At 53.4% G+C, this 22,436-nt stretch overlaps 2 protein-coding genes and 1 long non-coding RNA gene across 4 annotated transcripts; 2 read left to right on the top strand and 1 right to left on the bottom strand.

The window, feature by feature from the left end:
- Positions 1-266: 266 nt before the first annotated feature.
- Positions 267-13,440, top strand: ATF3 (activating transcription factor 3). 2 transcript variants are annotated; one of them, XM_045983460.1, is made up of 4 exons: positions 267-467; positions 6,945-7,188; positions 10,470-10,577; positions 11,988-13,440. In XM_045983460.1, exons 2-4 carry the CDS (start codon positions 6,949-6,951, stop codon positions 12,183-12,185), a joined length of 546 nt encoding a protein of 181 aa, XP_045839416.1. In that variant the 5' UTR covers positions 267-467; positions 6,945-6,948; the 3' UTR covers positions 12,186-13,440. The 2 variants fall into 2 exon arrangements, with proteins under 2 accessions (XP_045839416.1, XP_045839417.1); XM_045983461.1 differs by having other exon boundaries at positions 267-484.
- On the bottom strand, positions 10,147-15,512 carry LOC123928343. The gene is made up of 3 exons (XR_006815671.1): positions 15,398-15,512; positions 10,867-10,982; positions 10,147-10,476 (listed from the first exon to the last, which is right to left on the bottom strand). It is a non-coding gene; the product is annotated as an uncharacterized LOC123928343 (long non-coding RNA).
- Positions 15,513-18,096: 2,584 nt separating this feature from the next.
- Positions 18,097-20,237, top strand: LOC123927997 (protein FAM71A-like). The gene is made up of 2 exons (XM_045982998.1): positions 18,097-19,869; positions 20,025-20,237. The coding sequence occupies exon 1, from the start codon at positions 18,265-18,267 to the stop codon at positions 19,708-19,710; it is 1,446 nt and encodes a 481-aa protein (XP_045838954.1). The 5' UTR covers positions 18,097-18,264; the 3' UTR covers positions 19,711-19,869; positions 20,025-20,237.
- Positions 20,238-22,436: the final 2,199 nt, after the last annotated feature.

Here is a 22,436-nt window from a genome sequence, read left to right as displayed (position 1 = left end):
AGAGAGGGCGGGCGGGTGTGTGTCCGAGAGCGAGAGGCCGGGAGAGCTGGTCGCGGCCGGCTCCTCCCCGAGCTTGCATCACCAGGCCCCCTCCTCCCTTCCCCCTTTGGCCCCTCCTCCATCCCTCCTCCCAGCCCAGCCTAGTTCGGCTGGTTCTCGGGGGAAGCTATTAATAGCATTACGTCAGCCTGGGACTCGTAACCCGGAGTAAGGCTGGCTCGCCGCCAGCCTGAGGGCTATAAAAGGGGTGATGCAACGCGCTCCGAGCCACAGTCGCACGCAGCGAGGCGCTCAGTACCCTGCGCTCTGCTGGCGCCGCCGCCGGAACCCGAGCACACCCGCCCGCCAGTCCGCGCGCGGGCCGTGCGTCCTCGGAGCTCGCCCCTCTGCCCCGCAGACAGCCTGCCCGACCCCGCCCCGACCCCGCCCGCCCTCTGGACCCTGGCCGCCCCGAGTGGAGACCGGAGGTGAGCGCTGGAACCGAGTGAGTGAGCGCGGCGAGGGTGGTCCGCTTTCATTCCCTTTGCGCCCCTCTAATAACCAGTCCCGCGACCCCTGGGCCCGTCCCCGATCCGCGCCCCCAGCCTCTGGCTGCGAAAGAACTCTGGCCGAACTTCTCCCAGGCAAGGCTGCTTCTCAGCGCTTCGGAAAGTTTCTCGCGAAGAACTTTCTCTTTTGACTTGGGGCGCGAAAGGTTCCCGATGACAGAGAGGGCGGGCCCCGGCTCCTCCGCGGGCTTCGGAGCCCGGGTCCTCTCCGCCCTCGGCTCTCGCTTATATCGCCCGGGGCTGGCGTGGGGATGTGGGTGCGCGGGGGTGGCCGAGGCTGTCCGGCTCACTGCCCCTCTCATCCTTCGCTTGGTGCCGGGCACCGCCGTTCCCGAGCCCAGCCTTCCCGGGCCCCGCGGAGAGGCACCGAGGCCGGGTGCCGGCGGAAGGGCTGCCCCAGGAGCGGGACCGAATGAATGGGAAAGGGACGGACGTGCCGGGGTCGGGGACGCGGCCGCTGGGGGTCGCCCTGGGCACCCTGGAGCGCTGGGCGGCGGGACCGCGCCGGAGCCTGGAGCGAAAGTTAGTTGGGATAAGTTTAGAGGCGGCGGGCGTTCGCGTTGCTGTCCTGGGGTGGAAGGCTGCGAGGCTTCCCGGCACAGGCTGGTGTCCAACCCCTGGGCGGGAGACTTCTTGTCCCAAGGCTCTCGCTCGCTTTGCTCTCGTACCTGTGACTCTTCCTCCGGCAGGTCCGCGGGTTTCTCTGCGTTTCGCACCTTGGAGGAAGCAAAGGGTGAGAAGCCCGCGCAGATAGCTGAGAGAATGCCTTCGTGGTCTAGTGGCCGGGACCCTGAGAGCTTACACTGCGCTTGGTGTCTTTGAGTCTCAGTTTCCCCAGCTGGGAGAAGTGGGCGCACAGGGCCCGGTGCTGGCTCCCTCCGCCTGTTCGGAAGCACCAAGTGGTGGTTGGACCGATGACCATGAATTTCCTCTCTGGCAGAAGTTTTTCAGATCCCAGGGCGATGTGACTGAAAGAAAGGGAACCCGTGAAGAGCCCTGAATGACTTGGGGGGGGGTGGTCTCTGTCTAATGTCACTGACCAGCTTTGGAGGCAGTGAGGGAAGAGGACTTCTCTATGGGGCATGTCTTCCCTTCCTAAGGTTTTTTCCATTGCATTGGTTCTCCTCTGATCCCCCACACCCCATTTTCATGTCATCTACTTACTTTCTTTCCTCCTAACCATTTTCTTTTCCCGAATTTTATTACCCAGGTCACATTTACCTCCTTGTAAATAAGGGTGTTGCTAAACCCTTGATAAAGGGGGATGAGTGATAGAAAATTCCGGTGGTCTCCCCCAATGCACCTATTTCAGTGTGAGTAACAGTCCCATTTGTTGCGCGGGCTCCCTATCTTTTTTTTTTTTTTTTTAAGTTTATTTATTTATTTGACAGACAGAGATCACAAGTAGGCAGAGAGAGAGGAGGAAGCAGGCTCCCTGCTGAGCAGAGAGACAGGTGGATGCAGGGCTGATCCCAGGACCCTGGGACCATGACTCGAGCTGAAGGCAGAGGCTTGAACCCACTGAGCCACCCAGGTGCCCCAGGGCTCCCCATCTTTGAATGAAGGAGAAGTTGTTATTACTGTCCTTCTTGTTTTGTATTTAGTATTTGGTATAGACTAATTTTACGACATATAGACTCTCGCCTTGAGGATATCCTGGACAAGGACTGGGGTGGCAGAGAGGTTTGTGGTTGTTACCATCTGGGTGGGTTCAGAGACAGTGTGACAGGCCACACTCCAGGCTGACGGTGTGGATAGGGTATAGCACCCAGCACCTGTGGCAGCTGTTGGAGCCTTCCCATCCTTTCTGTCCTTAACCCCCCACCCCCATCTCCCTCTTGGCTCTTTCTCTCTCTCCATTGTTCTCATTCTTCAGTACTCCCTCCCTGTCTCAGTGATGTCAAAGCCGCCTCTGTTGTGGGTACCAGGTTACTAAGACTGCTGACGTCTTGTCTCCCTGGCCAGTGGCTCTATCCTCCATTTGCCTTGTTGGTTGGTCCTGTCAGTGTTGGATCTCTGTTGGTGATGAAGCAAAAGGAGCTGTGGGTGGAGTGGTCAACAGCTTGGTGAGGGCTGGGCCACTCACCAGCTTTGTGGCCTCGGGCAAGTCACCACCTTCCTGGATCTCCTGTTAATTGCAAAATGAAGATCTGACCAACGTGCCTCTAATACCAGGCATTCCATCCCATTATGTAGAGCTCATGATTTCTTCTGTTTTCAGTTGGCTGGGCATGGAACAGGGTCAACGGTTGGAAGTGTCACCCAGCCTAGGGAGGAGGAAGTACATAGCCAGGACACCAGAGAAACTAGAAATGGTTTCATGTGTGAGAACTGGTTATTTCTCAAGTACGTGAGAGCGGTGGAAACAAGCTTTTACCAGCAAATAAATAGTGGGGTAGATTGGGAGCCTAGGGTCAACCAAATTGCAAAAGAAGAAAAAATGACCTGGATTTCATTAGCTTCCAGTTAATTCCTGATTAATGGTGCTAACTTGCATTGACAACAACATTTTGAGTTCCCCTGAAATGGGAAAAGTGGAATCACAGTAGTAATGGCCATCTAGTGTGTATATAAATCGACCTTTGTGACTCTTGTATGATCTTCTTGACCATCTCGTGAGGGAATGGGGGCAGGCAATATTGGCCTCATTTTACAGATGAGGAGACTGAGACCCAGAAAGTATGAGTGGCTTATCAGTGATAAGCCCAGTGATCAGGCACAGTGATGGGCCTATTCAATTTTTAGATAGGTTGGGAGAAAGACCAAGATAGGAAGTTAGTGAAAGACCAGTATCGGCTTCCCATACTGTGAGATGTTTTACGAGCAGCACTTAGTGTGAGGAGATGAAAATTAAAAGTGAAAATTCAACGTAGTTGTAGCTACTAGGAAATAAAATCTGGGAGTTGAATTTCCAGTTAAAGAAATACACGAGTAAAGTTTCACTTTCTTGAAAATGATGAAACTGCCAAAGATATGACATGGTTTCTGATTGAAGATAATGAAGCAAAAGTAAAATGGAGGTTCTTTGTAGCAAGTCTGGACAGTTTTAAGATCAATGTAGAAAGCCAACTCAGAAAATCCCCAAAGAGATTTTGTTTTTTGTTCTTCAACAAGGGGGAATGTTGGCAGGTCTCAACTTTCAGAAAAGTTGTCTGAAGCTTTAACTTCATTTTCCTCTTAGGGACACGGCCTGAGCCTGGGCTGAATCAGACCTTAAGAGAATGAGTCAAGGGGCGCCTGGGTGGCTCAGTGGGTTAAAGCCACTGCCTTTGACTCAGGTCGTGGTCCCAGGGTCCTGGGATCAAGCCCCACATCGGGCTCTCTGTTAAGCAGAGAGCCTGCTTCCCTTCCTCTCTCTCTGCCTGCCTCTCTGCCTACTTGTGATCTCTGTCTGTCAAATAAATAAATAAAAAATCTTAAAAAAAAAAAAGAGAGAATGAGTTAAGGGGTAACTAGAAAGTATCTCAAGAAATTAAGCTGTAGCAGAACGCAGAGAAAGCTCAGATCTCTACAAATGTAACTGCTTTCCTTTCTGAAAGGCTTTTTTAAAGCATTTTTACAATCTGTTTCCATCCTCCAAGTAAGCCCACCCATTGCTTTTCATGAAAACATTCCATACCACTGACATTCTTGTTACTTTCATCAGGATGGCTGACTTTAAACTGAAAAGGGAAAAAACCAGTCCCAAGCAGCAGACCCCAAGCCCCCCGAGCTCATTAATAAACTTAGCTGGGAAGTGAAACAGAACTACACTCAAATTCAAACTACCAAAGCGGCGGAGAGCCATCCAGTCATCCAAACAAAGGCCCCCTAGTGGTAGCTCTGAATTCCATCCCGGAATTGCTGGGCTTTTAATCAAGTTGGTTAAGGGAGGGAAAACGTGAATGCATGGGAGAATCCTAAGCCTCGGGCTTTAGGAGGCTGTTTCTCAGAGTTGATCACCGGCCAGAGAAGTATCCTCCCCACATCCTACGATGATACAATTAAACTGATAGAGGAACATGGGTTCCGACTCACGACACAGGGCTTTGGGAAGAGAATGACAGCTGTTTCCCAGATTTCTTTGAACAGTCAGTGGTGGCGCTGGTGGCCTGGCATTCTCGCCTCCATCAGTGTTTTTCAGATCCTAAGGGGGAGTCCGTTCAGAGGTCAGGGTGATCTCTTCCGAAGTGTTTGAGATCACAGAGAATGACCAGCCACCCTGCCAGGGGGACCCCACATAGCATCTGTCACAGAGCCAGCCCCTGGGCTGGAGGGATCCCGGGGAGGCCTCCCGGTTGTTTCATATTTTCCAAGGCATGTTCATGTATTACTTTCTCAACTCCTTGCACAACTCTGGAAAAATGGGGTGATTGGTCATTAGCCTTCTTTTATAGAGGAGAAAACAGGCACTGGGAGGTGTGATGATAAGTAAGTGGGCCTCAAATCTGTGATCATCTGACCCCAGTCTAAGGATTGTATGGAGAAAAGACCCACGTAGGGCTCTGGAAATGCAGCCAGAGTGTGCGGGCTGACACCGAAAGGTCGGCAGTCCGTCACACAGAGTGCACGTTCTCCCCCTGGCTCCCTGCTTCTGCTTGCTTCTCCTCTCCACCGCTCCGTAACAGGACCCCACCCGCCCCTGCCAGCCCTCACCCCGCCAGAAAGGTTTGCTTTGGCTTTTTTGTTTTTTTGCCATGTAAATAATGTTTTATATTCTATAAGTTCAGGGTGCGAGTTCTGGGGTCAGACCTAATCCAAGTCCTGATGCTGCCTCATACCTACTCTGTGACTTTGAACAAGGTGTTCAGCTGGTCTAAACCTCAGTTACCGCATCTGTGAAAGGGGGCTAGGACCTAATGCACGGGGTTCTCATGAGGGTTAAATGAGATCATGCAGGTAAGGTTTCTAGTGTCAAGGAGACACTCGTTAAATGTCAGTCACTCGCCAAAGGGCTTCCTGTCTACTAGACTGGGCCCATGACTGCACAGGGCCAGATTGAGAAGGACACTCCAGGGGAGAGTGTGCCTAGACTGTCCCCCCATACCTGGAGAACTGACTGCAGGGATGAGGGGACGCGGCCGCTGCTGGAGGGAGTACACGGCAGGCTGAGATTTGTGGGGGGCTCTTCGGATTGGAATGGTGGACCTCTTACGACTTCCGCCCTTCACTTTCCTTCCGTTGCGCCTTTGGGCTCCCTGGGCTATCGAGTGACAGGTAGATGAGAGCTCAGAGACTGGTTGATTTGACCCTGTCTTTCCCCCTTTCGTGTACTCAGCGGGGCAGTCTGTGGGGGACAGCAGACCTTGGGAGCAGCCGGTGCCAGGGGCTGGGCCAGCTCTGGGTACAGGAACGGTAGAGACACCCAGTCCCCATGCCACAGGCGCTCTCAGCCATGGGCCAGATGAAGACTGAGACTCCGTCTAGGTCACGCTGCCCCTCAGTGCTGGAGCCAGTCCCAGGTTCCCTTCGATCCCTAGCCCCAGCCTTTGCAGACACCATGGGGCTGAACAACACCCCCCGGAGAGGCCCAAATTCTTGGTTCCTTGCTTTGCTTCTCTCTGAGGTCTTTTGCTTCAGCGGTCTTAACCTTAAGAAGTGGCTACTGGGGGTGCCTGGGTGAAGGCAGTGGGTTAAGCCACTGCCTTCAGCTCTGGTCATGGTCTCAGGGTCCTGGGATCGAGCCGCATGTTGGGCTCTCTGCTTGGCGGAGAGCCTGCTTCCCCCTCTGTCTCTGCCTGCCTCTCTGCCTGCTTGTGATCTCTCTCTATCAGATAAATAAATAAAATCTTAAAAAAAAGAAGGGGCTGCTGGTCCCTTGTGACAAGACTCCCCTGCCCCAGCCCCAGCCCCTGCCAGACTGGGCTGAAGAAACACACGGGCTGGCTGCGGTCACTGTCCTCGTTCTCACGGACTTGGATCCAGATTGAGGGAGAAGCTTCAGAGATTTATTTGCTAAATCCAAGGGTCCCCAGGCCCTCTACTTCCATTCATGGACAGATACATTCGGCTTCGCTTCAGATACCTTCCAAGTTTCTTTTCGAAACAGAGACTGAAAGTGAGGTTACATAAGAGTCTCACTGTTGGTTTTTTTTTTTTTTCTTTAAATGCTCTTCCTCTTTCAGGACTGTTTGAGGCTACATTTGCGTATATGTGCACCAGCCAAAACTAACACCTTCTTGAACTCAGAGTAGCCTGAAATGCCACCCTTTATACATTTCAAGGAGGCATTTTATGCACATCACGGGGCTGTGTGTTTTAAGAACCTGTTTTCCTCAGGAGGAGAGCGGCATAAAATGAAAACAACACAGAAGCCCAAGGGGAGTGCGGCTCTGGTGTTGGCGGCCGCGGATATGGGGAGACTTGATCCCACGCCCCAAATCCCTGAAGTAGTTTGGGTCTCCATATTTCTTTCAGCAAAATGATGCTTCAACACCCAGGCCAGGTCTCTGCCTCGGAAGTCAGTGCGTCTGCCATCGTCCCCTGCCTGTCCCCTCCTGGGTCACTGGTGTTTGAGGATTTTGCTAACCTGACACCCTTTGTCAAGGAAGAGCTGAGGTTCGCCATCCAGAACAAGCACCTCTGTCACCGGATGTCCTCGGCGCTGGAGTCGGTCACGGTCAGCGGCAGACCCCTCGAGATGGCAGTCACGAAAACCGAGGTAGGTTCCCCGCGTTCTCTCCAGATCTTTCTGGGTTTTTCCACCGTACACCCTCCCAGGCCAGGTGTGCTCCAGGCAGGGGGCTGCTCAGAGAGTGTTGTGATAGTGTTCATCACAGTGAGGACCCCAGCAGCCAGCCTGGGGAGCCAGGACCAGCCAGCCGTGCTCACAGCCCCGGTAACAGCTTCTGCTCCGAGGGCACCCCTGTCTCCATCACTTGCACACTTCCCCGTCGGGCGCTCTTCCGTGAGACACCCAGAGTATCAGGCGTGGTGAGAAGTCTGAGAGCTGGTTGCTGGCCGCGCGGCGGTGGGCTCGAGGACCTCAGAGGGGAGGTCTTTGTGGGCTACTTTGTGGGCCTTTCCCTCGCGGATAAAAGACGGGAGTGTATCAGGGTTACTCATCTGCCATGACCACTGTCTTTGGTCAAGGGGTAGCAGAACTGGCCAAGAAAGAACTGAGTTTAAAAGGAAGTTGGTTCTGCATCTTTATGATTCTGTAAAAGGGTGTGGTGGTAATAGTGAGTCCTGCATAGGATTGAGCTAAGGCTTCAACGACATGGCGTTTGCTGGGGGTCTCGCTGATGGTCAGCACTCAGGGACTGGCCACGGGGCTCCACACGAGGCGGTATCCATAAGCCGTCATTAGAGGCATCGCCTGTGCTCTGTTAACCTCAGGATGTTATCATCGCCTCGTCTGCTACTGGACAGTGCAAGGTGGGCCATGGGACACACACGGAATTTTTTAAAAATTCTCTAAATACCTTGAGATAACGGGATGTAATGGGAAGTAGTAGGCTCCCCAGAGAAGAAAGAAAAGCATTTTGCAAGGGTATTTGTAGAGTTCTTCAGAGAAAGAAGCAGATGTCCAGTGCAGAGGACAGCCAGTGACAGAATATCTCCTGCTCTGTGGCCGTACCCCTTAAAGCCACCCAGCTCATCTGCTGACTGTTTACTAAATGACCTTCTGATTTTAGCTCAGTATAACAAGTAGGTTCTTCTGCTGGGAAGAGAAGGCACCAACTAAATCGTTGAAAATTCAGGTCCGCTTGTTGACTTTAATTCTCACCTGTGAAACCGATGGGCATGCGTGTGTTTGGGCAGCAGGACCCTTTTCCGCCAGGTCCCAGTCACCTCTGGGAAGGCAACAAGGTAGAATGAGGCAGTGCATCCCGGAGAGGACACAGGACAGGGAGCCAAAAGTCTGGGTTTACACCCGAGCTTTGTAGCCTGCTGGTTTAGTGACCGTGAACTAGCGATCCGTGGGTCTCCCCGAATGCACTGCTGCTGGTCCCTCTGTCCCCCGTTTCCATGTAGGACCGTCAGGAGATTGAACCGAACAGTTCTTTAAAGCCTTTTCTATCTCAGACAGTGTACGATTCTGAGATTTGCTCTACTTTCAAATACTTCCTCATATGAGAAAACCCTGAGTCCTCTCCCACCTACCCAAAAACACCTGTAGGGTTGTGTAGAGAGCACCACCATTGCTGAGTTCTTGATGAGGAACAGTGAGGTTAATATGACAGTAACTAAGGCTTACATAGCACTGAGTCTAAGCTAAGCCCTGCGCCAAGCATTTGAATTTTATATATATATTCCTCCCAACACCATTAGCTTGATAAGATTATTGATCGTATTTTACAAGTGAGGAAAACGGAGGTTCAGAGGAGGATGGTGAGTTGCCCAGGGTGTCACAGCTAATAAGTGGTGAAGCTGGGATTCAGAGCCAGTTTAGTTTAAACTCAGATGTCTGCCTGTGTGGTCCTGGGGTCCGGGATGTAAAAGATAAAACTGCCTCTTGCCCTGCTTTCCCCGTGGGCTTTATTTCTCTAAATCATGAGGCCTTCCATCTCCGTGCAAGCTAAGTCAGTGTCGTCAAAGCCAAAGAACTAGTAATAAGATGGAGCTGAGGGGACTACAGTGCCCCAGGATTTCTCTGATTTGAGGTGTGGCTCCCTGGGGAGCCCTTTCCTGCTGTCTGGGGCAGCGACGACAGGTGACGACACCACAAGGTCTGACGTTAGCAGCCCAGACCAGCACCCACTCACGCCCACCGTGAGTACTTCATCCCTCGCGGTCTCAGGCTTCGTCTTCTTCTTTTTTTTTTCTTTAAAGATTTTATTTATTTATTTGACAGAGAGAGATCACAAGTAGGCAGAGAGAGAGAAGCAGGCTCCCCGCCGAGCAGAGAGCCCAATGCGGGGCTCGATCCCAGGACCCTGAGATCATGACCCGAGACGAAGGCAGAGGCTTAACCCACTGAGCCACCCAGGTGCCCCCGGTCTCAGGCTTCTAAGTCAAGCCCCGCAGCTGAACTTTGTGGGTTCCCCATCAGTCAGGATCAGAGCCAACCTCCAGAGAGGACCAGATCCTAAAGTGGGACAGGGTTTTGTTCTCTGGACCCCCACGGCTGCCTCAGGGTGGGGCGCAGAGGAAGAGGTTGGTCGGTCTTTGCTGGCTGAGTCACTGGTTGGATCCTGGTCACCGCCCACAGGCGGCACCAAGCCCCAGGCCCATAATGCAACTTTGTTTGGGGAATGTGCTTGGGTTCCTCTTCTCTGGGAGCTTCATGGGCTTCTCTGGAATTCATGAAGGAGGTGCTCTCATGTTCTGAGTGAAGACAGAGGTGAACGGGTGCCCTGGGTCTCAAATCAAAGAAGAGGCAGGAGAGAAAAGGTGGCCGGCTAGCCAATGTTCCTGACGTCATTCCTAGATAGAGGGGAAAGGAAATGAAACAGAATCTTTTTCCTGCTCCAAGGGATTACAGTTGTTACTTATAGTTTTCAATTTGAATATCCCACTCATTTCAGAATCCAAATGTATTTTTCAGATAAGCTGAATTTTAACTGACTAGTATTGTCAATGTAATTTTTTAAAACTATTTTATTTATTTGACAGACAGAGATCACAAGTAGGCAGAGAAGCAGGCAGAGAGAAACAGGGAAGCAGGCTCCCCGCTGAGCAGAGAGCCCGATGGGGGGGCTCGATCCCAGGACTCTGAGATCATGACCCGAGCCGAAGGCAGAGGCCTTAACCCACGGGGCCACCCAGGCACCCCAGTATTGTCAATGTAATTTTAACCAGCGGTTCTTCGATTTGCATCCTTCCTTTGCGAGTACATGTGGGGAGGTTTCATGCAAGATGCTAGGACTTGACTTCTTCAGCCCTCCTCAGGCGGAGGCTGTCCTGGTTTGCCGTTTTTGCTGCAATGAAAGGCGGTGTATTTAAGATGGGTTGCATTTTCCGCCTCCCATGAAGCGTGCGGTCTCTTGAATTTTATAGGTAGCTCCTGAAGAAGATGAAAGGAAAAAGAGGCGTCGGGAAAGAAACAAGATTGCAGCTGCCAAGTGCCGCAACAAGAAGAAGGAGAAGACAGAGTGCCTGCAGAAAGTGAGTCCTCCCTGCAGCGCGGGAGGGGGGGGAGGGGGGGTGGGGGGGGGAGGGGGGTGGGGGGGGGAGGGGTCGAGGCAGGCGGTTGGTCGGTTGGTCTGGGATCGAGCCCCAAGGCGGCTGTGCGGCTGTGCCCTGAGCGGGGAGTCTGCTTGAGGATTCTCTCCCTCTGCCCCTCCCCCTACTTCCTCTCTCTCTCTAAAATAAACAAGTAAATCTTTAAGAAAGAAGCAGAGAGAGAGAGTCGTGCCCCCCTCCCCCCCTCCTGCTCATGCCTGCCCCCACCAACCTCATGTTGCCGTCGCAAGGGGAGTCAGGCCCCGCCCAGAAGGATGTGCCGCTGGCAGTGAGAAGGCCAGCTGTTGCAAGAGAGGGGACAACGCTGTCAGCTCCTCCAAGGGGATTCTGGGTGAAGAAGAAGCAGGTGTGTGAATTAAAAACCACAGCTTGTCTGCTGCCCAGATTCCCAGCAGGCTTGGCCCGTCCACACACCTCCGGCAGCTTCCAGGCTGCAGCATCTGTCCGCCCAGTCAAAGCCTCCCCCACCCGTTTTACCGAGAGAAGGAAGCTGCCAGCTCTCATTGGCTCAGTATGAAAAGCCTTTAATTAATCTCTTCAAACAAGTTATTTCCTTAATCTGCAAGCAGTGGTTACACTTTTTTTCCCCCTGGGTGCTTCTGTGTTCTTAACTCCCTCCCTTCTCAGCTCACCCGTGGTCCGAGCTCCCCGCTGCGTCCTGCCGGCTCCCCTTCTGCAGGGAGAAGCGCAGGCAGGAAGAGCATCTCTCCGCAGGTGGGGTGGGCCCTGGCACAGCCCTTCCCGTGCCTGTGTCTCCTCCCCCAAGTGTGGACAGGCCAGGGCAGAGTGTCCGCCAGGGGGTCTGCGGGTCCCCAGGGGTTCTGGTGATGGCTTCAGGGAGGCAGTGAAAATGGAGACATTTTGTGTGCTGCCTTGTACATTTCTTTCGGGGAGATGAACTTCTCACTGAAATTAGCGACTCAGGAAAGACTAAGCACCATGAGTGTGCACTTCTTCCCAACGCTCGGGGCCCTCGTGGGTCCAGGAGGGCTGCGCATGGGCCCTTGGACTGACACAAAGGAGTTATCTGAGCCATTGGTTCATTGCCATGAGAGTCACAACCCGCACTCAACTGTGAGTGGAAACTCGAGGGCATCTCTGAAGAAGCCTCCAAGTTCAAAGGCTTCCCCAGCAACTGGATTCTTCCAGACCTAATGCCGCTGTCCCAGCTTTGTGGCGACACTGTCCCCGCGGAGCCCACCGCACTCCCTCCCTGAGGGCCGTTCCCAGCCTGATGAACCCTGACGGCGGTGACCTCCAGCACCCCGAGGCCAGCCTCTCTGTACTGGAACCTTGGCTCCATCCCTAACACTTCTGTTGCTTATACCCCAGGAGTCGGAGAAGCTGGAGTGTGTGAACGCCGAACTGAAGGCCCAGATCGAAGAGCTCAAGAACGAGAAGCAGCATCTGATATACATGCTCAACCTTCACCGGCCCACGTGCATTGTCCGGGCTCAGAACGGGCGGACTCCAGAAGATGAGAGAAACCTTTTTATCCAACAGATAAAAGAAGGAACATTGCAAAGCTAAGCCATCGTGGTATGGGGGCAACTGGGGAGTCCTCATTGAAACCTTCTACATCCTGAACCCTGAAGCCATTGGAGATCTGACTTCCTGTGCCCCTCTCGCATCCCAGCCATGAAGAACCATCGAGGCGGAAGAGCCCTGGGTAACTCAGCTGGGCCTTTCCTCTCTGCACCAGGTGGACATTGGACCAGGATGAGGGCATCTTTTTGTCTCAGTGCCAGGATTTAGGCCTTAACGTGCTGGCTATTCTTGGATGCTGCAGAGGGCCCTGGTCAGGGTCCTGCCCATCTTCTGCCTGGATTCTACCGAGACCAGGACTCTCACCATTAGGACTCATGCTGAAGAAGTGTCTGGACCTTGGATGGATGGAGTGGGGCCACGTCCTGCGCTGCCACTGCCATGGCCACGCACAGGGGACACGGAGTGAGAATGGCATTTAGCAACGTTGTACAATGGCCAGGGATGTGTTTTCTAGCAAACCTGCTATCAGGCACCGGAATTACTGTGTGCGAGGCATCGCTGTGTCCAAGCTAGGCATTGTGCTCTCCTGGTATTTGTTGCGCACAACACCAGTGTGATTTTCCTCAGATCTGGTTTCTGAGAGCTTGGGGGGCGAGCACCACAAGGCAGTGTCTTACAGAATGTCGATGTGGCCAGAAGAGCTTGTCCACCCCGGGAGAAGAGAATTCTGCTGGCGAGCTGGGCAGCTTCACATCACTAGAGAAAGCCCCCTTTCCCTCAGCACCCAGGCATTGACACAAAACTCATGGGCGTGACTGCAGGTCCTCTGTCGAAAACTCAGTTCTAATGTCACAGGAAGAAAGCAGGAAGTCCGACTTCCAAAGGGCTAGGTCTCTCCACTCGGCGACTTAGGTCACGAGTTGTTTCTAGGCCAGAACAGCAAAAGAATATGCCATTTTCCTTCTCTCGCAGTTGACAACCACATTCAGTGGAGACACGTTTGAAACCGGTGATGCCCAGCCTTTAGCATTGTTGGATGTTAGTGGCATTATTGTCATGAGGATGTTTGTAGAAATCTGGCCCAGAGCATTGAGAGCTGTGAGAGGTCATTCACACTGGCCATGGGACTCTGGCTACTGTCTGTTTAAATTCTGATGTTTCTGTGAAATCCGCAGAGTGTTTAATCCTACTCAATAGTACATTACAATTTTCTGTAAGAGAAAATATTACTTATTTATCCTAGTATTCCTAACCTGTTGATATAATAAATATTGGAACAAAGACATGGTAAACTTAAGTGTCGTGCTGGTTTCTGTTCTTGTTCAATGGGTTTGTGGGTGAACTTGAGTCATTTCCCCAACTCCAACTCCTCCATTGTAGGCAGAGGGGCGATTTGCTTAAAAATTCTCCCAGGAGGGGCACCTGGGTGGCTCACTGGGTTAAAGCCTCTGCCTTCAGCTCAGGTCATGATCTCAGGGTCCTGGGATCCAGCCCTGCATCGGGCTCTCTGCTTAGCAGGGACCCTGCTTCCTCCTCTCTCTCTCTCTCTCTGCCTAATTGTGAGCTCTGTCTGTCAAATAAATAAATAAAATCTTAAAAAAAAAAATTCTCCCAGGAGTCATCCTTTGCTCTTTGGGGAGCCTCAGGGTGAAATAGTTGACTTTAAATTATGTTCCTCAGTCTGTGGCATCTCATGCCCAGATTCTCACTGACAAGCCCCGGAACATGGCACCAACCAAGTATATCCCTTCGACCAACTGTTTGGTATTAGCATAGAGTTTTGATATAACATCTGAATTACCAAATACCACAACAGAGTTCCTCTGCATGTACAGATGCCTAAAGCGTAGACCCGTTGTTCAGCTCAACACCGTACCTTCTGCCACAGGACATTACTGAAAGTAGTCACTCTAGTACACCCATTTGTCAAAATATGTGTCTGACTGTTGTATGTGTTTCAAGCACAAGCTAAGAATGGAGGAAGACAGGGAGAGAATCATTTAGATGGCATAGGTATGCTAATTCAAAGAAAGGTACTCTGCTACGTTTTCTGGAACCTCCAGGATAGGATTCTATAGATCTGGAACAGAACCAGGCGCCCTTGCTCTATGCCTGCACACAAAGGTATCCCTAAGAGGCGAGAAATAAAAGCGGGCTGGTCTGCCACGAACGTCTTTCTGGAGACAGAGAGTAGCTTCATTCCAGGTTCAGACTCCTGTGCACAGGAATGGGAAGCTTGCTCCTCTGAACTCCTGCGCGGTTCAAGTTAACCCCTGCGACACCAGTGTCCCGATGGGGCTGCTTTGCTTGCACACCAGGGACACTTGCCAATCTCTAAAGATCCAGTGGGTGCTAGCGCCTGTTCGCCCCCGCTTGCAGGAGATAATCTGGTTTCTCTAAGGGGTGGGGGAGCATTTCTCGCATTTACCCTCCGGTTGTACGTGTAGGTGCCACCAATCAGCTGTTACGAAAACTCAAGACCGTTTTTTTTTCAGCTGCCATGGACAATGAATTGGAGAGGAAGGAAGTGGGTGGTGGCTATGGCCAAAAACATTGATCCGAAAAGTAACACCGGTTATTGTTAGGGCCCGTGATCAAAGGAACGAGACTGACACAAAGCGAAAATCAAGCAAAGCTTTATTTCGCGCCATGCCACAGAAACCAAACTGACCGGTAGGTGCCCGGGCCTTGCTGGGGGCCGCCGCCCTCTTGCCCTGGGGTCCCTCCTGGAGGCTCCCTGCCTCACCCTCACTGTACCACAGGCCGCTCGCTCCCCAGTGCGAGGCCGCTCCCGACCAGGCGGCGCTGCAGGTTCCTGACCAGGCTGCTCAGGGCGGCGAGGCTCCCAGCAATGTCGTTCCTGATGCTCCCGACGAGGAAAAGGGCGCTGTCACTCTCCACAAGCCCGACACTACCACTCCTACCACTCCCCTAAGGGCTCCCAAAGGCTCCCCTAATGCCTACTCTAAGGGCTCCCTCTACCCACGCCCCTCCCGCAGCCTCACAGACCAGCCTTTAGAGAGGTGGGGGAGCCCGGCCCACACACAGGTGGCCAATGGGATTGCAACTCACCTCAGTAAATATATGCATGCCCCGCTGATTGGCCGTCTCCGTCTAGCTGGCCTGGCCCCGCCTACAGCTATGCTTAGGGGAAAGGAAAGCTCCTTTTATCAAGGGCACTAAAGGCGGCTTACTTTTCTGTCGCCGAGTTTGTGTTTCGAAACTTGAATAAAAAAAGATGAATATGTACTTACCATCAAGTTGTTTAGTTCCTCTTGTACCACAGTCCCCGGAGAGGGAAGGTTGGGAGGATCTGCGAGAATTAACGGGATGGGGGCCTCCGCCAGAATCAGACAGCAGGTTTGCCAGTGTCTTTCCCTGCGGCTGCCTCCTGCTGGGGTGGTGACGTCACACTGCAGGGCGTGGAGAGTCCACCCCCTCTCCTGACCTCATCCTTGTCCCCTTGCCTTTCCCTGACATCTGGCCAGACACCTCTTTCAGAATTGAGAGTTCTACAGGATTCTGGCCCCAGGGCATTCTGGAATGAAAACTTGCACTTTCTGCCAAGAGCTAAAATGCTATTTTCCATCTTCATCCCACGTTCTCCCCATGGGCTTTGAACAAACCCTGGAAACCCAAACCCATATGAAGCCTTTCCTCTCCGTGCATCCCATACTCTGGTTGTGGTCAGTTTCTCTGTGTTTTCATGGATCTGCCTGAAGCCGGGACTCAGAAGAAGCCAGTTTGGCCCATAGAGCATCCTTCGGTGTTCTCATACTAGCTCTAACCCCAGAAGCTTCTCAGTTTGTCTTCTCAAAAACTGCTCTCAGGAAGGAATCTGCACCGACGCTTAAAGGGTCCGCTGAGGATGAATGATTACGACAGCTACAATTTACTGAGTTCCACGATAACGCTCAACACTTCACGTGCATTATCGCGTTGAATGCTCACAGCAACTCTTACCCCATTTTACAGCTGGGGACATGGAAAGCTCAGTCACACCACTGACCTTTCTAAAGGGCTCCAAGCAGGAATGTATATGTGCACTGTGTAAGAGAGAGAGAAACTACAACATAACGTTTACCGTCGTACCCACTCTCGAGAGAGTGAAACTCAGTACATTCACAGTGCGGTGAGACCATCCCCACTATCTAGTTCCAGACTTTTCATGCCCACCAAGTAAATCCTGTTCCTGTTCATTAAGCAGTCGCTCCCTACACTCCCCTCCCTCCAGCCCTAGTCAACCTCAAATCTAACATCTATCTATGGATTTGCCTCTTCTGGAACATTTCGTCGAAATGAAATCGTTCAGCATGTGGCTTTTTGCATCCGGCTTCTTGTACTTAGCATCCTACTTTCAGGATTCATCCCTGTTGGAGCACGTAGCACTTCCTCATTTCTTTTTGCAGCCGAATGACATCCCACTGTAGGGATAGACCACCTCGAATTTGTCCTTTCCCCTGTTGATGCACTCGTGTGTGCATTTGAACAGAAAGGCCTTTATTTTCAAGGAATGAATCCCAAATGTCGGATTTCGGGCATAACATCAAACCGGGAGATACGAGAGTTGGGAGCAGATAATCTTTCTAGAACTTTCAAGCAACAGTTCAGAAATCACTCACTCTGGGGCTAGCTGTGTGGGAGGGGCAGGAAGGCAGGACGTACGTACAAGGGCACATGCTCCCCACAGGCGTTGCTGCTTCCAAAGCACACCTGTTGCCCCAGGAGGCTGCTTGGCAAACTCTTGGAATCCCAGATGACCTCTCAGCACCCCCTTCCCAAGCCCCGCTTCATTGCACTGGAGGAGAAGGGACGAAAACCTGGGTGGGGCGCTCTTGAGAGAGAATAACCAGGTTTCCACAGATGGGCTGCTCGTGGAAGCACAAGCGAGGGGAGGAACCAAGATGCCCCCCCCTGTAAAATTTAATTCCCAATTCAGCCCAGCCGCTGTCTGAAGTAGTGGCCTAGGTTCTCTCCACAACATCCATACACACAGGGAGTCGTGCAACTTCCCACAGTGCCTCAGAAAGGTCTTAAATCAGTCTGGTTGAAAACCTGTGGCTGGGCCAAGCTGTGGGGAGCCAAGTACTATGGTGGTTCCGAACGAGGCTTTAGAAGCCGGTAGACCTGCCCGGAAACGTGGCCTCTACCACCATTAGTTCCGTGAAGTTGGGCTGATGATGTCACCTCCCTCTCCTCATAAAACGGGCCAGTGGGAACACTGCCAAACCTGATGGACTCTCATCGTCGTGTGTGGAGAACAGGGCCGGGTGCCTAGGGGAGGCCGTTTTTCTTGTCATCCTTCAGGGCTGTTAATGGCTGTTAGCAGCCACGTCTACTGCCATCTTAGGACGGAACAGGTTAAGCATCAAGACTGCCAGTTCTGGGTTCTTGGATAAGATGAAACCAAGAGCTCAAACGGTTCAAACGTATCCCATCGCCTTATAGTCATTCCTAGAGATTGTGTCCAGGCGCTGAATCTTCCGAATTTGGGGGAGGGAAAAAAAATTCCCCGCACAAAATTGTTCCATTTGAAGCCCTTTTTATTTGGATACCCGCCTGGGTCCCTGGCAGGGTGGGCCTGTCCTCTGTGGGGGCAGGGGGGCACTTGGGGGGAGGATGACGGCCCTGCCCTGAGGGGGTGTCTGCGGGATGACAACAAAGGGGTATGTGCCGGTGACAGGTCACAAAGGGCAGCAGAGGATAAATAGGGCTGCGCAGGGTGCGGGCTGAGACAGAGGTTAGTCTCACCAGGACTGCAGTTCCCAGTTCGCAGTTGGCAGCCTATCAGGAAGATTAAAAAGTGAGGGACAGAGGTGAGGTGGGGGAGCCGCCGTCCAGCTCTATACCCTTGCAGAGCTTCAGTCTGAGGTCCAGGCACCCACCAGCGTCCCCGCGGTCACCCTCAGGGCCCCCCACCCTGACCCCTGTCTCCGGGAGGTTCTGAGCCAAAGCGGGGCCTGTGGCCTGTGGCCTGAGGGGCGCGGTGGGTTTGGGACCCCGCCACAGAGCCAGCCCAGTGCCGCAGGAGCGGGGCTGCACCCTCTGCCAACACAACCAGGCGGAGGAGGACAAGCTCCAGGGACCAGCCCCCAGATCAAGCCCACCCCCTGCCTGGCCCATGTCTCCATCCACTCGGCCACCCCATCACAGGGTGCACAGCGCCTCCGGGGTGGGCATGTTCGACACCGCCATGGGGAAACTCCAGCGACAGCTGCGCAGGGGAGAATACTATCTCTTAAAAAACACACCCCTGTTTGAAAGTGACTTTATTGAAATAACAAAGAAAGGGGAAGTCGTCGACGTGCACCACCGAGTCGGAATGGTGACCGTGGGCATCGCATCCACCAGCCCCGGCCTCCCGAGCCCAGATGTCATGCTGCTGGCCCGCCCGGACACCGGCTGTGAAGAGGACTCCGACCGGGGCCAGACCACCAAGGGAAAAGGCCGCAAGGCTTGGGGGACCCTGGAGCTCACCAGGCTCCTTCCCTTGAAGTTTGTGCGGATCTCCATTCATGACCGCGAGAAACAACAGCTGCGCCTCAAGTTCGCCACCGGCCGCTCCTGCTACCTGCAGCTGAGCCCCCCTCTGGATGCACGCGAAGACCTCTTCCCCTACTGGGAAAAGCTCGTTCACCTCCTGCGGCCGCCAGTGGACAGTCACAGCAGTACCTACGCCATTCCAGCGGAGGACAAGCTGGGCATGCCCCTGTGTGAACAACAGGACGGGTGGTACCCAGCAGGGGCAGATTTCCAAGGAGAAGGGCATCAGGACCAGGTCAGCGTCAGGAGCCTCCACGTGGACTCTGAGGTGGCCGGGGCCACCTCTGCAGCTTTCGCTGGCGGGGAGGAGATCTTTCAGGACCCCCCCACACCCAACAGCCTGTCGACTCTAGCTGCCCCAACAACAAAAGCTACCGGGCTCTACAGGGAGTCGGCAGCAGGGGCCAGGACCGAGGCGGGGGCCGCCGGGGAGGCCGCGGTGGCCGCGGCAGTGGCGGCCGCAGGGACAGCGGCAGAGCTCGCAGCGGGGGAGGCCCGCCTACGCCTGCCGTTCGCCGGGACCGGAGCTGCCGGCAAGCCTGCGGGAGACGCCGCTGCGGACGGGTCGGAAGGCCAGCTCCTCTCGGACGCGTCGAGCTCGGCGGGCAGTGGGGAGCCGGCGGGAAGGCCGCTCCGCAGGGAGCGGAGGGAGCGCAAGGAGCGCCGGGAGGAGCGAGCCTCCCGCAGTTCCGGCCACCGCAGGGCCGCCGAGAGCCGTCACAAGGCCCCGGGGAACAACATCACCCCGAAGGCCTCCAGCCGCTCCTTAGGCGGCCACACAGCCGCGCCGGAAGACAAGAAGGACGAGGGCCTCCGCAGCCCCGCGCGCCGCAGGCGCGCCCCCGACGACGCCGTCAGCCCCGCCCCCGACGACGCCACCAGCCACGCCCCCATCGCCGAGGAGGCCGGGACCTCCCACAAGTCGGGGCGGAGCCTCCCCGCTGGCAGCTGGGCCTCAGGCACCAAGACGCTTGGCAGGATCCGCGGGTTCCTGAGGAACCTGAGAGCCAGGCTCACTGCCTGAAGCCGGGCCTCCCCACGCGGCAGAGGCGCGTACACGTCGAAGACAGCGGAAAAGAGCGGCATGGAGGCCCTCGCCGACGCGGCGGAGAGCCGCCACGGCTGGGAGAGCGCGGGGAGCGGGACGTCTGAGCTCATGCAGACATTGACTCGAAGCCCATGAGTAAGACCCAGAGATCTCCGCAGCTGGGGACGTATCCGCGGAGACCCCATTCTAGCTCCCCTCACTGGAATATTTCATTTTTTTTTTAAAAAACGTTAGTGAATAAAAATATACCAATCTGACAATGGCCTGCTGCGTTCTGTTTGAATTTCTAGGTCCTGCAGCCCAGTAGTGACCTCACAGCGGGGCCGCCACCTAAGACCCAAGGGTCCAGTCGAGGACCGCCCCCACCTCACAGCCATGCTCAGAGCCAAAGCATCCTGCCTCAAGGCCTGTCTGGCTTGTTTCCTGGGGCCACAGCTGAAAGTCAAAGTATGGCCCAGAAAGCTCACCTCCCCCATTTCTTTCGGTTTACAAATGTTCCTAAGCCCTGAAGGTCCGTAGACGGGACAAAGAAAGAACGGGGGGACTCCCCATGTCTACAGGCTATTCAGTGGAGGGAAGAGGGGAGCAGCAGCCTCTGCTGGCAATAGACTGAGAACCTGTAAATACCCAGGGTATATACCCAGGAAAGAACTTGCCAAGGCAGCGAGAACACTTAGAGCAAAAAGGAGCCCAACACCGCAAGCAGCCCAAACTACCATCAACACAGCTGACAACAGAGTGCGATGTGAGAGAGAGAAAACGTGCAACAGTGCGCAGCGGCGTACCCTGGCCTACGATAACAACCTATTCTGTGCTACGAGGACGTGGAGATGCAACATGGCGGGTTAGGGGAGTAGGAGAAGACTACATGAACCGAGATGGGATTGGGAGAGAGACAAACCATAAGTGACTCTTAATCTCACAAAACAAACTGAGGGTTGCTGGGAGGAGGGGGGTGGGGAGAGGGGGAGGGGGGTTATGGACATTGGGGAGGGTATGTGCTATGGTGACTGCTGTGACGTGTGTAAACGTGGCGATTCACAGACCTGTACCCCTGGGGATAAAAACACATTATATGTTTATAAAAAAAATAAGAAAAAAATGTAACCTATTCCACCTATAGAATAATTCAAAAACAAGATCGAAAGTACATGTGGTACAAAAAATAAAATTAAATTAAATTAAAATTAAACTTTTAAAAGTACGCGTGGGACAAAAACAAGGGAACAGTGCACACAAAATTCAGGACAGTGTGGAAAAAGCAAGACAGGATCGCGAGGCGAAGACCGGGCTTTCAGCGCTGTTGGAAATGTTCTGTTCGGCCATCAGATCTCTGCAGTCTGAATGGTCCGAGAAACGCCGGGGCAGTTGTGATGAAATTACTGCTCCAGACATACCCAGGCCTTCCCTTACGTTTTCACTCTTATGTATGCGCAGAAGTGTTTGTCTTATGTCCGGAAGGTCTGGTCTCTTTAAACTGGGTTCTGGGTTCTTGTAATAATTTACCTACGGTAAATGTAATCTCTGTCTTACAGATAGGAGCACTGAGGCTCAGAAAAGTGAACTTGTTCCTATGGCACAGTGGAACCTTTGCAGAACAGTGACCCACTCCTTTAGGCAAAGCGTTTCCACCACTGTGTTCCCAAACTCTGCACCGAATGTACCAGATTAAGGGGAGGGAGGGATGGGAGCTGGGGGACTCCTGGTAGTGAGCCACTGCGAGCTGGCTTTTGAATTTCAGTGAGTTCACAGCCGTCAGCTGGTCTTATCTCAAGAGTGTCCAGACCACCCTGGAGCGGTGTCTGGCCCCCAGACTTCTATCCCCAGCCTCTGTGTGACCTGCCCTGCAGCCATAAACAGCCTGGGATTCCAGGGACCAGTCGGGAATCTCCCTACAATCCATTCCTCCCACCGCCACTAATTACACTTTGGTACGGAGAAACAATTGCAAGGGGTTTCTCCTTACCAAGTCTCCCCTTCAGAGTTCAGAAAACAAATCCTTAAACTTCACGTGAGGGAGAGTAGTCGTTAGGTCCCAGCATATGTGCTTGGCCCTTCCGTGTGATGAAGAGGGGAGTCTCTTCTCTTTGTAAAGGGAAGGGTGCTGGTGGCCATGGGGCGGGGGCACGGATGAGGAAGGAAAGGAGCCAGGGACCCCCACACAGTCACCGTTTCCTCGGGCCAAACCAGGTTCACAACCCCAGAATGGAGAATTATTGGAGTGAGTCAAGTTATTCTTAAAGGATAGAACAAGAACACGCCAAAGATTAGAAACGGTTTGGCCCTGTGAGGAAAACAACCTCGGGATCATTAACCCAGAGCTTCAGAGAAGACTCGTTGCTGCGGGGAGACAGAATTAATAGTTGACTCGTAACCAGCTTTTCCCTGGACTCAAGGCAGCGAGGTTACAAAAAGATCACATCCCATTCCTTTGACCCTCTGATTCCCACACGGGCAAGTGTAGGTAAACGCCAGTCTGGAATAAAGACAATCTGCTTAGCATTTGGCTGTTGAACAGCACTTAGCCGGTTAAAGTTCTTTTTTTTTTTTTTTTTTTTTAAGATTTTATTTGACAGAGAGAGATCACAAATAGGCAGAGAGGCAGGCAGAGAAAGAGGGGGGAAGCAGGCTCCCCGCTGAGGAGAGAGCCCCATGTGGGGCTCCATCCCAGGACCCTGGGATTATGTCCTGAGCCTAAGGCA

The sequence above is a fragment of the Meles meles genome, chromosome 17 (genome assembly GCF_922984935.1).
Source record: "Meles meles chromosome 17, mMelMel3.1 paternal haplotype, whole genome shotgun sequence".
Classification (NCBI taxonomy): domain Eukaryota; kingdom Metazoa; phylum Chordata; class Mammalia; order Carnivora; family Mustelidae; genus Meles; species Meles meles.
Note: the sequence above shows the minus strand (reverse complement) of the source record. Positions and strands in the feature narration are given on the sequence as shown.